Source organism: Haliotis cracherodii, unplaced genomic scaffold (assembly GCF_022045235.1).
Source record: "Haliotis cracherodii isolate W230 unplaced genomic scaffold, xgHalCrac1.p SCAF_11, whole genome shotgun sequence".
In the NCBI taxonomy this organism is placed as follows: Eukaryota; Metazoa; Mollusca; class Gastropoda; order Lepetellida; family Haliotidae; genus Haliotis; species Haliotis cracherodii.
Genome location: NW_027266266.1, coordinates 40982510 through 40998247, shown reverse-complemented (window position 1 = coordinate 40998247; position 15738 = coordinate 40982510). Strand labels below are relative to the sequence as shown.

At 43.9% G+C, this 15738-nt stretch overlaps 1 protein-coding gene across 2 annotated transcripts in view; it reads right to left on the bottom strand.

Annotated features, from left to right (window-relative positions):
* LOC139456499 (protein hobbit-like) overlaps window positions 1–15738 on the bottom strand; it is an 86618-nt gene that overhangs the window by 16599 nt on the left and 54281 nt on the right. For both annotated transcript variants that reach the window (XM_071238246.1, XM_071238247.1), the window contains 9 exons: window positions 15309–15476; window positions 13385–13537; window positions 11954–12032; window positions 10987–11153; window positions 8952–9125; window positions 8103–8219; window positions 6385–6474; window positions 3849–3914; window positions 2927–3024 (listed from right to left, as the gene is read on the bottom strand). In XM_071238246.1, the coding sequence (XP_071094347.1) occupies window positions 2927–3024; window positions 3849–3914; window positions 6385–6474; window positions 8103–8219; window positions 8952–9125; window positions 10987–11153; window positions 11954–12032; window positions 13385–13537; window positions 15309–15476 (1112 nt within the window). The remainder of the gene's footprint in view (window positions 1–2926; window positions 3025–3848; window positions 3915–6384; window positions 6475–8102; window positions 8220–8951; window positions 9126–10986; window positions 11154–11953; window positions 12033–13384; window positions 13538–15308; window positions 15477–15738) is intronic.

Below are 15738 nucleotides of genomic sequence, written 5' to 3'. Positions count from 1 at the left end.
TGTAACCTGACCAGTCCCTGAAGCTAAATGATGAAGTGTGTGTTACCCATCTAGCTCCTGAAGCTGTAGGATGAAGTGTGTGTTACCTGACTAGCTCCTGAAGCTGTAGGAGGAAGTGTGTGTTACCTGACTAGCTCCTGAAGCTGTAGGATGAAGTGTGTGTTACCTGACTAGCTCCTGAAGCTGTAGGATGAAGTCTGTTACATGACTAGCTCCTGAAGCTGTAGGATGAAGTGTGTGTTACCTGACTAGCTCCTGAAGCTGTAGGAGGAAGTGTGTGTTACCTGACTAGCTCCTGAAGCTGTAGGATGAAGTGTGTGTTACCTGACTAGCTCCTGAAGCTGTAGGATGAAGTCTGTGTTACCTGACTAGCTCCTGAAGCTGTAGGATGAAGTCTGTGTTACATGACTAGCTCCTGAAACTGTAGGATCAAGTGTGTGTTACCTGACTAGCTCCTGAAGCTGTAGGAGGAAGTGTGTGTTACCTGACTAGCTCCTGAAGCTGTAAGATGAAGTGTGTGTTACCTGACTAGCTCCTGAAGCTGTAGGATTAAGTGTGTTTTACCTGACTAGCTCCTGAAGCTGTAGGATGAAGTCTGTGTTACCTGACTAGCTCCTGAAGCTGTAGGATGAAGTCTGTGTTACCTGACTAGCTCCTGAAGCTGTAGGATGAAGTCTGTGTTACCTGACTAGCTCCTGAAGCTGTAGGATGAAGTCTGTGTTACATGACTAGCTCCTGAAGCTGTAGGATGAACTGTGTGTTACCTGACTAGCTCCTGAAGCTGTAGGATGAAGTGTGTGTTACTTGACTAGCCCCTGAAGCTGTAGGATGAAGTGTGTGTTACCCATCTAGCTCCTGAAGCTGTAGGATGAACTGTGTGTTACATGACCAGTCCCTGAAGCTGTAGGATGAAGTCTGTGTTACCTGACTAGCTCCTGAAGCTGTAGGAGGAAGTGTGTGTTACCTGGCTAGCTCCTGAAGCTGTAGGATGAAGTGTGTTTTACCTGACTAGCTCCTGAAGCTGTAGGATGAAGTCTGTGTTACCTGACTAGCTCCTGAAGCTGTAGGATGAACTGTGTGTTACATGACCAGTCCCTGAAGCTGTAGGATGAAGTCTGTGTTACTTGACTAGCTCCTGAAGCTGTAGGATGAAGTGTGTGTTACCTGACTAGCTCCTGAAGCTGTAGGATTAAGTGTGTTTTACCTGACTAGCTCCTGAAGCTGTAGGATGAAGTCTGTGTTACCTGACTAGCTCCTGAAGCTGTAGGATGAACTGTGTGTGTTACCTGACTAGCTCCTGAAGCTGTAGGATGAAGTCTGTGTTACATGACTAGCTCCTGAAGCTGTAGGATGAAGTGTGTGTTACCTGACTAGCTCCTGAAGCTGTAGGAGGAAGTGTGTGTTACTGGACTAGCTCCTGAAGCTGTAGGATGAAGTGTGTGTTACCTGACTAGCTCCTGAAGCTGTAGGATTAAGTGTGTTTTACCTGACTAGCTCCTGAAGCTGTAGGAGGAAGTGTGTGTTACCTGACTAGCTCCTGAAGCTGTAGGATGAAGTGTGTGTTACCTGACTAGCTCCTGAAGCTGTAGGATTAAGTGTGTTTTACCTGACTAGCTCCTGAAGCTGTAGGATGAAGTCTGTGTTACCTGACTAGCTCCTGAAGCTGTAGGATGAACTGTGTGTTACCTGACTACCTCCTGAAACTGTAGGATGAAGTGTGTGTTACCTGACTAGCTCCTGAAGCTGTAGGAGTAAGTGTGTGTTACCTGACTAGCTCCTGAAGCTGTAGGATGAAGTCTGTGTTACCTGACTAGCTCCTGAAGCTGTAGGATGAAGTGTGTGTTACTTGACCAGCCCCTGAAGCTGTAGGATGAAGTGTGTGTTACACATCTAGCTCCTGAAGCTGTAGGATGAAGTCTGTGTTACCTGACTAGCTCCTGAAGCTGTAGGATGAAGTGTGTGTTACCTGACTAGCTCCTGAAGCTGTAGGATGAAGTCTGTGTTACATGACTAGCTCCTGAAGCTGTAGGATGAAGTGTGTGTTACCTGACTAGCTCCTGAAGCTGTAGGATGAAGTCTGTGTTACCTGACTAGCTCCTGAAGCTGTAGGAGGAAGTGTGTGTTACTTGACCAGCCCCTGAAGCTGTAGGATGAAGTGTGTGTTACACATCTAGCTCCTGAAGCTGTAGGATGAAGTGTGTGTTACCTGACTAGCTCCTGAAGCTGTAGGATGAAGTGTGTGTTACCTGACTAGCTCCTGAAGCTGTAGGATGAAGTGTGTGTTACCTGACCAGCTCCTGAAGCTGTAGGAGGAAGTGTGTGTTACTTGACTAGCCCCTGAAGCTGTAGGATGAAGTGTGTGTTACCCATCTAGCTCCTGAAGCTGTAGGATGAACTGTGTGTTACATGACCAGTCCCTGAAGCTGTAGGATGAAGTCTGTGTTACCTGACTAGCTCCTGAAGCTGTAGGATGAAGTGTGTGTTACCTGACTAGCTCCTGAAGCTGTAGGAGGAAGTGTGTGTTACTTGACTAGCTCCTGAAGCTGTAGGATGAAGTGTGTGTTACCTGACTAGCTCCTGAAGCTGTAGGAGGAAGTGTGTGTTACCTGACTAGCTCCTGAAGCTGTAGGATGAAGTGTGTGTTACCTGACCAGTCCCTGTAGCTGTAGGATTAAGTGTGTTTTACCTGACTAGTTCCTGAAGCTGTAGGATGAAGTGTGTGTTACCTGACTAGCTCCTGAAGCTGTAGGATGAACTGTGTGTTACCTGACCAGCTCCTGAAGCTCAAGGATGAAGTGTGTGTTACCTGACTAGCTCCTGAAGCTGTAGGATGAAGTGTGTGTTACCTGACCAGCTCCTGAAGCTCAAGGATGAAGTGTGTGTTACCTGACTAGCTCCTGAAGCTATAGGATGAAGTGTGCATTACCTGACTTGCTCCTGAAGCTGCAGGATGGGAGTCTTCTGGTCCTCCACACAACACAGCATCAGCTTGAACCTCATACTCTGCAGTTTCTCACTGGCCTCCTGCAAGATGACCAAATACACTTCCTGTTCAATTTTGTAACAAAGAAGTTCATAGAAAGAACAGAAAACTCACTCCAGCTGAAACAAGTACCCCAATTCGTAGTCTATAACACGACCCCAACTATGACACACCCCTGTAGAAATCTTCAAAATCAGCTACAATGTACATACCCTGCCTATACTGCCGTCATCTGAGCATACTGAGTTGTACACATGAAAAAATATATAAATATGTTTGTCTTCTTTTTTTTCTTCTCTTTTGCGTCACATGAAAAACTCCAGCACATGGAGCCATTTTGTTGACACAACACATCCTTAGCTGCTCATAAAATATATAATTTGTTAACAAGTGTTTTTTCTTGTTTGTTTTTTTATTTTGTTTTATGATCCAGACAGAGATATTCTAGTTATATCTCAGCAGACTTGAAGATATGCAGTAAACCAGGGAGTGAAAGAATGAGCAAAGACCCACGTCGTCATGACAGTCCCCCTAGGAGAAGCTATCGAGTGCTGAGGACGAATGTTAGCCATGTATGGTAACATGTTAACCATCATTCAAAATGACCTGATGAACATGACAATATATTCAGTCTTTCCAATTTTCAAAATTCCCATTTTCTTCTAAGTTTACACATGTGTATGTTTGCAACTGACATTCATTGAGTGTTAGAGTTCTTTCTCTCATTCATCATGTGACACATATATTTTCAATCATAACCATGACAATACTACTCCACAGTCTTGATGCCAGTTTATATATCCTTACATTATAAGACAACAGAGAGGTGTTCACATGACGTGACAGATGTGGTGTGCAGTGTTACCTTGGCCTTGGGCTCCACTCGCAGCAGGAGGTTGTTCACGATGTCCAGGATCATAGAATACTGCAGCTGAAACAACAGTAGAGTAGAATACTGCAGTTGAAACAATAGGAGCATAGAATACTGCAGCTGAAACAACAGGATCATAGAATACTGCAGCTGAAACAACAGGAGCATAGAATACTGCAGCTGAAACAACAGGAGCATAGAATACTGCAGCTGAAACAACAGGAGCATAGAATACTGCAGCTGAAACAACAGGAGCATAGAATACTGCAGCTGAAACAACAGGAGCATAGAATACTGCAGCTGAAACAACAGGAGCATAGAATACTGCAGCTGAAACAACAGGAGCATAGAATACTGCAGCTGAAACAACAGGATCATAGAATACTGCAGCTGAAACAACAGTAGCATAGAATACTGCAGCTGAAACAACAGGAGCATAGAATACTGCAGCTGAAACAACAGGAGCATAGAATACTGCAGCTGAAACAACAGGATCATAGAATACTGCAGCTGAAACAACAGGAGCATAGAATACTGCAGCTGAAACAACAGGATCATAGAATACTGCAGCTGAAACAACAGTAGAGTAGAATACTGCAGCTGAAACAACAGGAGCATAGAATACTGCAGCTGAAACAACAGGATCATAGAATACTGCAGCTGAAACAACAGGAGCATAGAATACTGCAGCTGAAACAACAGGATCATAGAATACTGCAGCTGAAACAACAGGAGCATAGAATACTGCAGCTGAAACAACAGGAGCATAGAATAGTACAGCTGAAACAACAGTGACATGGTGACAGTGACAGGGTGACAGGGCAAATGGATTTGTACTTCCAGGATGAGTGTGTAGCAGTATGCTTGTAAACAGAATATTGTTAGATTTTAAAGCATCATTATAGTAAACTAACATAAATTCAATTAATAAGCTGAACCTAAATATTTAACAATTATTTCCTTAAATTTTCCTTTCCTTGTTTTAACTTCAGCACTTGCACAAATCCATTAATTCAGCTTGTTTCTGTATACAGCTTGGGTAGTTCAGCCATTTCGTTCATGGCTATTGTCACTGGGTCAGTCACAGGCTTGGCCTGTGATTAGCTGCTTATTGTTATCCAGCTTTTTGCATGATCTCTGCAATCATGTGGATTTCCTGGTCAGAACTTCCTGGTCGGTCTGCACATATACTCAGCACATTCTCTCCACTGTGTCATATAGGGTAAGTTCATTTAATTCTTACCATATTTATCTGGTATATTTATAGGTTATGTATTTTAGCATTGTTATATACAGTATTTTAACTAGCATTGTATTATGACATTGTAACTGTGTATTTGACTGAGGCATTAACCAAGTGTACATTTTTTCAAATGGATATAAACTGATTAGATGTGATATATGTATATGTATCATGTATATATGTATAGTACTTAATATAATTCATAATGCTTGTATTCCATACATGCTAGTGTAACTCTAGTCTTAGTATATATATATATGTAGTTTACTTATTTGTGCAGGGCTATTCACTGTACGTCTGTAAGAGGAAGTCCAGCCTGCGTCCCTGAGACAAGGTATGATATTTATGTTTTATTAATTGCGCATGATTAACTATATATAAAATGTAATTTGTTTCATCTGGAGGGATAAGTATATTATGCCAAAAGAAATTAACTATAAATATAAATGTATTATTTGTATTGCTGTTATCTAGTGCCTTTATACTGTCCATTCCCATCATGTTTATATTAAATTATGTATGTTTCAGGGCAGATCCGGACTACCTTGCAGTAACCACTTTTGACCCAACAAGGACTCCCTCTATCTTCTTTGAGACGACTACGAGTGAGGGAGTATGGTTTTACGCCCCTTTTAGCAATATTCCTGCAATATCACGGCCGGGAACACCAGAAATGGGCTTCACTCATTGTACCCATGTCGGGAATCGAACCCGTGTCTTCGATGTGACGAGCGAATGCTTTAACCACTAGGCTACCCAACCGCCCCGAGATGACTACGAATACCTCTGTAAAAAGTGAACCTTAGTTTCCACTTTGTGCACCACACGGAAGGAGATTCTGGATGTCGGTCCAGCTTGGGTCAGTGATACAGCATTCACAGATTCACAGATTCAGAGGGGTGTGGGGCTGGCATACCAAGCATTATACATTCAAAGCTTCTTCTCGTAATCGGGTATACAAAGAGTAACCTTACAACAACAAACTTCGAAATTTGTACGAAATAATTTGGTGATATATTTTCAATACAATTACTGAACATGAATTGACAAATTACAAAAAGCACCCCTTCTTTTCCAAAAGCTGTAGTTTCATTGTACTGTGGCTACGTAAAATAATTATATGTTGTTTATTTATTTGTGCAGGGCTATTCACTGTACGTCTATAAGAGAGTCGAGCCTGCATCCCTGAGAAGAGGTATATTTATATTTTATTAACTGTACCATGAGAACAAAGGAAATAAGGTAGTCAAACTCTCCCCAGTGTGTATTGACCAAGTGCTGACTCACCGTGTTGGAGCACATGTTGAGGTCGTGATGCAGGAGGGTGAAGGTGTCCACTCCCTCCTCCACGCCCATCATGTCCTCGTCCTCCGCCGGCTGCAAACACAAACATCAGGCGAGTGCCTTTAGCAATATTCCAGCAATATCCTGGCAGGGAACCAGGAATGGGCTTCACAAATTGTACCCATGTGGGAACTTGGGGACTTGAACATAATGAGCAAACACTTTAACAAGCAGGCTACTACCCCAAACGTCAAATTATATACACTGATACAGTCTCCTTCTTTGATAACAAAGACTTTTACACTACTCCCTCCACAAAAGTGACACTAAGACTGTTTAGACATGGACTATGATAACATTGTCTTACGACAACCATTGTGCAAAAGGCCTTTGAGGAATTAAGCCTTGGGCCAAAACTCAGGTTGGGATGATGATTCATCAGGAAAGGTACTGTATTCGACGTAATACGTGCCCCGCTCTAATAAGCGCCCACAGCGATATTTGCTAATATATTGGCCAGTGAACAATCCTAATTAGCACCCCTTCCGATTGATCAATGTACACAAGACTTATATATTCGCGTAAAATACTCACTCATCTGTTATATGCACACTTAATTGTGGGCAATTAAATTCTTGCAAAATATATCTGTCATACATAAACATTTCAGGCTGTCAGTATAAACCACGAAATGTATCTTTTAACTCTGTTTTTTTCTCTAAAATAATATTCTAAAAAGAGCCCCTATTTCTAATTTTGAGAGCGCCCTGGGCAAATACAGTAAATACAATCTGTCCATGAAGTCACTCACTGATTCAGGACTCAACAAATCTAGCTGACCAGACAGTAAATATTGTTGTGAACACTATTACACTGGTGTCAAATGGTGGCCTGTAAACCTTTGAAAATATACAAACCTGAGATGGAGGGTGTGAACAACAATGTACATTATACGATACACTGATACTATCAGCCAAGTCATGGCAAACAGTTGAAACCCCCAGGCCCCAGTCCACAGACTGATCTTAAGTCAAGTATGGGAGTTATGATTGTCCCACGGCTAAAATGATTAGTTGAAAATGGACCTGGAGATCGCCACCCCTGTCCTTCTCATACTCGGCAGCCATTGCGGAGACCAGAAAACATTGTAATGGGAAGGCAAGGAATACTGGAGATGCACTAGAGGTGTCACGATAAATCAAAATATCGATATCTTGCTATTGGTAAGCACTTAAAGTCAATAAATCGATTGTTAAAACAGTTTCCGATCAATAGTAGGAATATCGATAGTTTCGATTATATTTACCATATCATGCGACTGAGTACCGAAACACGCTCGCGAACGCAGGCGAGTGAGGATTAGAGTTAAGTGCCCGTGATGCTTAACAACCGTTCTTTCTTAAAGTAAAATGGCGGATGGTGACAGACAAGCGGCTATATTAAAGAAAATAACAAGCTTGACAAGAAACGTGTTGGATGCCGAAAGTGTTTAATTCATTCCATATAAAATGAAACACTGAAAACTAACAATATTTATCGCAATAGTTGCTTGCAATATGAATAGTTATCGCAATAGTGATTTCCAGACCAATAGTCACCCCTAGTGTACACCAACATGTACATGGCCAGTATGACTGAGTGTTTAACAGTGTGACAGTTATATAATGTGTGTGATCATCGATGGTGTACATGGCTATGCGGTGTGAGTGTGTGGAACTCACCGGCTTGGGTACTTGCGGCATCTTCTCCGGTTCCACCTCACCGTAGTTGACGTAGAAGAGCTGACATTTACATCGGGAGATGATTCGCTGTAGTTGGATGCCATCACTGGTGGAGCTCTGTTGACAGGAGAGACACTATGATGCTCTAACAGAAGAATAACTGCTGCAGTATACAAAGAAGCAATGGCATGTATGTGTCACAGTTAGAACTATTTGAACATGGTTTGACTTGCCTGCATTTATCAAATTAGTTTTCTCTGAAGATGTCAGTGTGTATGCCACTAGACTGTATTCTTGGATGCTTGACCACCAGACCAACATCAAAGGATCCTGCTCTGTGACTGACAACAGGTATCCCAACTCTACTCCTCTGAGGGCCCCAAAGTATGACTGACCTACTCACCTCCTCCTAGTGCGCACAGTATGACTGACCAACTCATCTCCTCCGAGGGATCCAAAGTATGACTGACCTACTCACCTCCTCCGAGTGCGCACGGTATGACTGACCAACTCACCTCCTCCAAGGGATCCAACTCATCTCCTCCCAGGGTCCCACAGTATGACTGACCAACTCACCTCCTCCGAGGGACCAACAGCACAACTCACCTCCTCCAAGGGATCCACAGTATGACTGACCAACTCACCTCCTCCAAGGGATCCAACTCATCTCCTCCCAGGGTCCCACAGTATGACTGACCAACTCACCTCCTCCGAGGGACCAACAGCACAACTCACCTCCTCCAAGGGATCCACAGTACGACTGACCAACCCACCTCCTCCAAGGGATCCACAATACGACTGACCAACCCACCTCCTCCGAGGGCCCCTACAGTACTACTGACAACTCACCTCCTCCGAGGGCCCCACAGTATCACCAACGACTCCGCCCACACTGTGTCCACTGCCGACCATCTCAGGCACACCAGACAGATCCTCCTCAAACCGATCCTCAACATTCTCTATGGTGAGCCAGGGAATGTTCTCATCGTCAAAGTCCGGGCCTGGGTCCACGGTGGCATAGTACTGGAATGTCAGAAGATACATCTCACATCAGTGATGTTCATAGAGTACTTAATGCTTTTATGGATCTCAAAGTGTTGAAGACTCTACCCCTCAAGCTTGTGCTCATCCACTCAACTTAAACTGAGAAGAATTCCAAAGTGGAGTCTGCGATTGGGTTCTAAATAATTGTTCTTGAAATTATTTGTTTGTTTGTTGACCTGCATGTATGCCACACCGATATGGAACTGACCTGCATGTATGCCACACCGATATGGAACTGACCTGCATGCATGCCACACCGATATGGAACTGACCTGCATGCATGCCACACCGATATGGAACTGACCTGCATGTATGCCACACCGATATGGAACTGACCTGCATGCATGCCACACTGATATGGAACTGACCTGCATGCATGCCACACCGATATGGAACTGACCTGCATGTATGCCACACCGATATGGAACTGACCTGCATGCATGCCACACCGATATGGAACTGACCTGCATGCATGCCACACCGATATGGAACTGACCTGCATGCATGCCACACTGATATGGAACTGACCTGCATGCATGCCACACCGATATGGAACTGACCTGCATGCATGCCACACCGATATGGAACTGACCTGCATGCATGCCACACCGATATGGAACTGACCTGCATGCATGCCTCACTGATATGGAACTGACCTGCATGTATGCCACACCGATATGGAACTGACCTGCATGCATGCAACACCGATATGGAACTGACCTGCATGCATGCCACACCGATATGGAACTGACCTGCATGCATGCAACACTGATATGGAACTGACCTGCATGCATGCCTCACTGATATGGAACTGACCTGCATGCATGCCACACCGATATGGAACTGACCTGCATGCATGCAACACCGATATGGAACTGACCTGCATACATGCCACACCGATATGGAACTGACCTGCATGTATGCCACACCGATATGGAACTGACCTGCATACATGCCACACCGATATGGAACTGACCTGCATGCATGCCACACCGATATGGAACTGACCTGCATGCATGCCACACCGATATGGAACTGACCTGCCTGCATGCCACACCGATATGGAACTGACCTGCATGTATGCCACACCGATATGGAACTGACCTGCATGCATGCCACACCGATATGGAACTGACCTGCATGCATGCCACACCGATATGGAACTGACCTGCATGCATGCCACACAGATATGGAACTGACCTGCATGCATGCCACACCGATATGGAACTGACCTGCATGCATGCCACACCGATATGGAACTGACCTGCATGCATGCCACACCGATATGGAACTGACCTGCCTGCATGCCACACCGATATGGAACTGACCTGCATGTATGCCACACCGATATGGAACTGACCTGCATGCATGCCACACCGATATGGAACTGACCTGCATGCATGCCACACCGATATGGAACTGACCTGCATGCATGCCACACAGATATGGAACTGACCTGCATGCATGCCACACCGATATGGAACTGACCTGCATGCATGCCACACCGATATGGAACTGACCTGCATGCATGCCACACCGATATGGAACTGACCTGCATGCATGCCTCACTGATATGGAACTGACCTGCATGCATGCCACACTGATATGGAACTGACCTGCATGCATGCCTCACTGATATGGAACTGACCTGCATGCATGCCACACCGATATGGAACTGACCTGCATACATGCCACACTGATATGGAACTGACCTGCATGTATGCCACACCGATATGGAACTGACCTGCATACATGCCACACCGATATGGAACTGACCTGCATACATGCCACACCGATATGGAACTGACCTGCATGCATGCCACACCGATATGGAACTGACCTGCATGCACTCCACGCTGCTGACCCACGTGGTCTTGCTGCGCAACTGACTCTGCTTCCAGATTGGGTGATGGTCACACGACAGCACCTGTGCCTTGGCCGCACTCACGATCACGTAGCCTGGCGTCTCGATGCCCTTCATCAACATCTGACTGTTGTGGAGCTCAACTAGAGAAGGGACAAAACTCATCACAAACACCTAGGACATGGTGCATCATTGAGTGACTCTGTTGGGTTTATTCCTGCTTTTACAAGTATTCCCAATGTATCACGGTGTACATGATGCATGAGGTAGTCTTTACAATTAGCAGATTAGTTAAAGCTAAACTTGATTAAAATATCTTCAACTTTCACCACCATTGAGGCGTAATCTAACATAATTGGTCCAAACCGGGATTCGAACCTACGATCATAGAGCAATAGTTATCATTGCTAATAATGCTAAGATTACTACCTCTTTTACATCATTGCCAAGTTCCTGTATTTGGTTGCAAACACACCTTAACTAAATCTTCAGATTTTCAACAAAAGGCTGTGTCTATCCCTGGAGATCCATGCATAGTGATGCATTCCAGAACCCCAACATTCTCTTGAAGAGATTGTACTAAAACTATTTGTGAAGGACTTTATCTATTTATGGAGGCTCTGCACGAGCTGCTACTCATGACCAAACAGTAAGTATTGTTTGTTTGTTTGTTGTTTAACGCCGCACTCAGCAATATTTGAGCTATATGATGGCGGTCTGTAAAATAATCAAGTCTGGGCCAGACAATCAAGTGATTAACATAATGAGCATCCATCCACGCAACAGGGATCGATGACATGCATCAACCAAGTCAGCGAGCCTGACCACCCCGTCCCGTTAGTCGTCTCTTACGACAAGCATAGTCACCTTTTACGGCAAGCATGGGTTGCTGAAGACCTATTCTTCCCCGGAATCAAACAGTAAGTAACAAGGAGATGCTCACTGTGCCAGTTCTTGCGCAGGACGTCATCCGTCTGACAGGCTGCTATACCTCGGAGCTGTTCCACGTTGTCACTGGAAGGCTGCAGGTGATACACGTGCATCAGAGATAACAAAGCACATCTTTATTTATAACATTGTAACTGTATACAAATCTTCTAGTCAAAGAAGTTAAAGGGGAAGTGTACACGCAAAAATCACTTTCTTTCTTTTTCTAAACAAAACGCAATTTTAGAATTAGTTAGTATCTGTGTTTGAAAATATACACTCATTTTTTTTCACAGTGAAAGTAGGAAGCTCACAATAGTGTGATAGTGATATGCCGTTCTGAGGCCTTCGTTTTACGAGCGAAATAGGCCTGAGTTATCCCCCTTAGATTATGACGTAATTGGTGCCAATTCAACTGGGTCCCTGTCTATTCTCAACGCAAAAGATATCAAGGACCAGTTTGCGGTAAAACAACATGGTCTACGACACATTCCGGCGCAGTGGTGTCTCAGCATAACACAATTCTGGCTGGCATCTGAGATGCTAGAATCACAAAACTGTACCTACCCCACGTGAAGCGGCTCTAACAAAGCATGATGACGTCATAATGTTTATCAATTGGCACCAATGACGTCATATTGCAAGGGGCATAAGCCATGGTGTTTTTGTTATGGAAATAGAACACTTGGTAAATGTGAAAAATATGAATCGTTTTAGTGCAAAAAATATGTTTATTAAATATGATGTTTTTATATTTTTGTCTATGACACTTCTATGTTAACACTTTTAATGTGGAAAAAGTACAAGAAAAAATGGTTCATTTCCGTGTGAACTTGCCCTTTAAGGACTACCAAAATCATTCATGTGACTAATGTCAATCTGTGAGTTAGTGAGTGAGTTGGATTTAAAGCTGCTTTTAACTGTATTTCAGTTATATCGGGGCATGTCAACTTAATGTGGGAGGAAAGCCAGAAGTGATGCAGATCTTAGATGTTTACCACTTCGGTGAAACCCACGGGCACAGGTAAGGTGCTGACAAACCTTGAAACATAATCGGGGCGAACCAGGATTCGAACCCACAATCATAGGTTTGTGGCTTGCGCAAGAGATGCAGCTCTGCACAGCGCGACACATCAATACTGATCATGTGACGAGTCAGTTTCAGTCACATGATTTGGGGGACTACATTGTAATGTTTTGTTTCATGAAGTGGTACAGATGAACAAGATTGTTAATAGAGGTATACCAATGTTATTTAACGTCAGTCAGTAACATTTCACAGTTGGCCAAGAGCCTGGATGTGGCAAACTAGTAACTCAATGCACAACATTAATCCATGCCATCAGGATGCAATCTGCCCCGCCACGGACCCTGATCACCCTCATCCCAATTTGAGAGACTGCTGGACAAGCCTGAGGTACTGGAGACCTATATCCATAGTGCTCACCTCCTCTGTGAAGGCAATAGACTTGCTGTCGGACTCCGACACCAGCTTCATCAACATGGACAGGGCGTGGCCAGACTGCATCTTTGTCTGACTCGGGCCGAAGTCCGACGTAAACGGTGAGTTCGGGCTGATACAGGATGAGGAACGACTCTTCTGCAAATTGAAACACAAAACAAGTTCCCTTAATTAATTAATACATAATTTATAATTAATAATTTCAGTTAATTGATGTGTTCATTCACAAGGCATCACAAGGTACAAGGTTTGTTGTATCTATGGTGGGAGAGAGAGAGAGAGAGAGAGTGTGAGTGAGTACATACGGTTTAATGCTGCATTGAATAGTACTTCAGATATATCACAGCATGTACAGGGCTTTCACAAGCAGATCCTAGCAAGGCTAAGGGATGCAACTCTGCACAGATGTAACCCAAAAGCATGTATATGGTGTTGATCAATAATCATAATTTGTGGCAAATTAGAGAACTTAACCCATGATCAACAGATCCTAGCAAACAAGGGGCACAACTCTGTACTGTGAAATGTAGTTCCTTGGTCCACTGAGCCACCTGTGCTTTCCCTGATGATGATATACAATGGGATAATTGTACCCTGCCTAAATGTGTTCTGTGATCATACCAGCTGTAGTTGTGAGATCAATGAAATATCTGAGGAATAGTTGTGGATAGTTTTGTAAATGATCCTAGCATTTGTGAAAGTCATTTGGTGAGCCTAAGCCCAATACCCTCTTGTGAGTGAGTGAGTTGTATTTAACGCTGCTTTTAACAGTATTCCAGTTCTATCACGGCGTGTCAGCTTAATGTGGGAGGAAAGCCCCCAGTGTTGCAGGTCTCAGCAGTTTACCACTTCGGTGAAACCCATGAGCATGGGTATGGTGCTGACAAACCTAGAAACATATTGGGGGCGAACCGGGATTCGAACCCACAATCATAGGTTTCTGGCGTGCCGAAGGGACGCAATTCTGCACAGTGAATCCCGGTGCCTTAGACGATTGGGCCACCTGTGCCCCCAAATACCCTCAAGATACATTAAACTACAGTTATAACAAACTCAAAGGGACCACTAACTTTAGTTCGTAACAACCGTAATTCGATATAAGCATATTTACAGCATACATACAACAAATGGCCAGGACTAAAAAATAAGTTTGTTATGCATAAACATAGTTTACTCTTGTTGGTCAGTTCTGGTGGGTATCTGGATGAATGAGAGTCCGGTCGTGGCAACAGTTAACACGAAAAAGATTTAGGACCAATTAATGCTTGTACATCCATCTTGAGCTGGCAGATAACATCTTCCCGAGGCAAGAGCGTAAACTGACCTTACAAGTCCAGTTTCCTCCCTTGCCGAACTAGGCTGGAATTCCTGGGCTCGATCGTAGCGCCACCAGTGGCTATTACGAGTTATGTCCATTCTATACCTCTCCCATATGGACCAATCAGATTCCACCTCTCATATCACATGCATTTGTTTCAAACAAAATAGTGGCACCCAGTCAAGACAATCTGACTGACCATCAAGATCTATTTTGTGATAAAACGGTTCTTACTTAGGGAAGTACATCAAATCACGTGAGTACCTTGATAAAAAACTTGAAAAGATTTGGAAAATATCTGTTGACAATGAGTTGGCGATGCACATGCTTTGCAAATCCTGCGATCGACCGAACTCTGCGTGAAGTTTACGAACTGGATTTCGATTTTGGTCCCGATTTTGATTGGACTATGCATAGATTCGTTAGTTCAGCCAAAATGTAACTCCATAATCCCAGCCTAGTTCGGCAAAGGTGGAAACTGGACTTTTATAGTCAGTTAACTCTCTTGCTAAGGGAAGATGGCAGGTAAACTATATCATTATTATTCGTCAAATAATCTAGCTGTGTGACATGTAACATAGAGTTTCTCACCCTCTGACTGTCCTCCACCTTGAAACCCTTCAGGGCCTCGGACGACACGTTCCGCCTCAGAGTCCGGGCCTTCTGGATGCTGTCGTACAAGTTGATGACGACATTCCGGTTCTTCTTGGTCCAGGCACCCTTCATGTCGTAGATCTGCACACGCTGGTGGGGCTCGTCCTGGAGGTGACAGGTTGGAAGTGAAACATCATTGTCCTTGTCTTCAGCTTTACTGAAGGACGGTTTTCAGGATGACATATAAATAAACAAGAGTTTGCCACTAAGGTGGTTATATCCCCCGCCCCTGTTGCAGAATTTATGACATAATAAAATCTAAACAAACCCTAACCTTTTTTAACCGAGGTGGAACTTGTCATGAAAATTGTAAAAAAAAGAAGAGTTTGGAACCTAAGTCCATCTTGTTGCCATGGAAACGTAAAAA